Genomic DNA, 1,662 nt, shown 5'->3' with positions numbered 1-1,662 from the left:
CCCTTATCACTGGCTATAATTTCCATTTCATAAAGTTTTAAATCTTCATAATTTATCATCTCTTTGACTCTGATCTCACCATTTTCTGGATTGAGGTTAAACATCTTTTGTGTCCTTTCTGATGTATACAAACTGTATGAATAAACAATCTCAGAATTTGATCCTTCATCTAAATCAGTGGCATTCAGTTTAATTACTAGACTGCCAATTGGAGAGTTTTCCATCACATCTACGACATATTTTTCTTTTTCAAAAGAAGGGGCGTTGTCGTTGACATCAAGCACGCGAACAATGATGCTGGCTGTACCTGTGCGGGTGGGGACTCCACCGTCCACAGCAGTGAGTATTAGATTATGAACAGCCTGCTTCTCCCTGTCTAAAGATGTTTTCACAATCAGGTCTGCAAACTTTGAACCATCTCTCCCGGTCTGAATTTCAAGCGCAAAGTGTTGATTTTTACTAAGATGGTAATTTTTTACTGAATTTGAACCAAAATCGGGATCCACAGCATTAGGTAGGGAAAAGCGCTCCCCTGGCGAGGTCGATTCGGATATATCTAAATGCATCGTGTCTCTACGAAAAAAAGGCGCATTGTCATTGATGTCCATTATTTCAACCTCAATGTTGAACAGACGAATTGGATTTTCGATCGTCACATCCATTTTAAGAAAACACGATGGATTCTTGCTGTTACATATGTATTCGCGGTCAATCTTTTCAGAAACAAATAACTCTCCTGTGTCTTTATTGATTTCAAGATATCGCTTATTGGCGATGACATCCAGTCTCATGTTGCGTCTACCCAGTGATTTTGCGTCCAGACCCAAATCCAATGCTAGATTAGCGACCACGGAACCTTGTTCCATCTCTTCGGGGATTGAGTAGTGTGTAACAGCAGATATAACGGAGACGGCCACACAGAAAAAAATGAGCATCGACACGTACCTCACCCCAGAGCGATGACATAATTTAAAATCCATGATTATTAGTTCGTCTCGTTCACAAATAAAACGCCTCTGGATGCGCAAAATCGATGTCTCGGTTCCAAGAAAGCTCACCTCTATGAATATCAACAAAGAGGTTATATACTATGACCTCGGGCTGCTAGAAGAAAGAACCATGTAAAAATGGAGGTTCTGTTACTTTCCTCAGTTATCTGGATGGTGACGTCACGTGGACCTGAATTTTTTTTTTTGTGGTAAAGAGCGACGCGTTGTGTTATCTCTCACTTGAATTAACCGAGTTCGAAAGTATAACTCTGATATGCTTTACAAATGTAGTTGTTATAGTTATTAGTGTCGTTGCTTCTACAGCTGTCCTCCTAATTTACCTAAAATATAGATCGTTTGTACCATTCAACTTCAGTTACTACATGCCAACAAAAGCACAGCAAGATAATTAATTTGATTAATAAACACATAATTTGTTTTCTTATTGGTATTTGGTTGAGTGGTTTTAAAAAATAATGGATACACAGTGTTAACGGTGTTGATTAAGCAGAGAAAAAGCAGTAAAACCATAGAACTGGTAAGTGTAAAAATTTCACTCGTTGCTTCTCCATACCTGTAGAGTAGAAGCTGCTGAGTCACTAGTGTCTGTCAGTCCTGTCCCTCTCGGTATGCTGGACACAATGTACCTGGAGCCCTTTGGCAGAGGCTGTCT

General features: G+C 39.5%; 2 protein-coding genes across 2 annotated transcripts in view; both read right to left on the bottom strand.

Annotated features, from left to right (window-relative positions):
- Positions 1 to 2: 2 nt before the first annotated feature.
- LOC102199299 (protocadherin-10-like) lies at positions 3 to 1,173 on the bottom strand (the record flags this gene model as incomplete). The annotated part of the gene is made up of 1 exon (XM_005719964.1): positions 3 to 1,173. A coding segment is annotated over exon 1 (978 nt), but the record flags the coding sequence as incomplete, so codon positions are not given.
- The window catches only part of LOC102199021 (protocadherin-10-like), a 3,170-nt gene continuing 2,507 nt past the window's right edge, over positions 1,000 to 1,662 (bottom strand). Inside the window, exon 2 of the mRNA XM_005719963.2 lies at positions 1,000 to 1,104. Coding sequence (XP_005720020.2) covers positions 1,000 to 1,104 — 105 coding nt within the window. The remainder of the gene's footprint in view (positions 1,105 to 1,662) is intronic.

This window comes from Pundamilia nyererei, unplaced genomic scaffold (assembly GCF_000239375.1).
Source record: "Pundamilia nyererei isolate P.nyererei 1_Seehausen unplaced genomic scaffold, PunNye1.0 scaffold00001, whole genome shotgun sequence".
In the NCBI taxonomy this organism is placed as follows: domain Eukaryota; kingdom Metazoa; phylum Chordata; class Actinopteri; order Cichliformes; family Cichlidae; genus Pundamilia; species Pundamilia nyererei.
The sequence above is the reverse complement of the archived record's forward strand: the minus strand, read 5'-3'. Positions and strand labels throughout refer to the sequence as shown.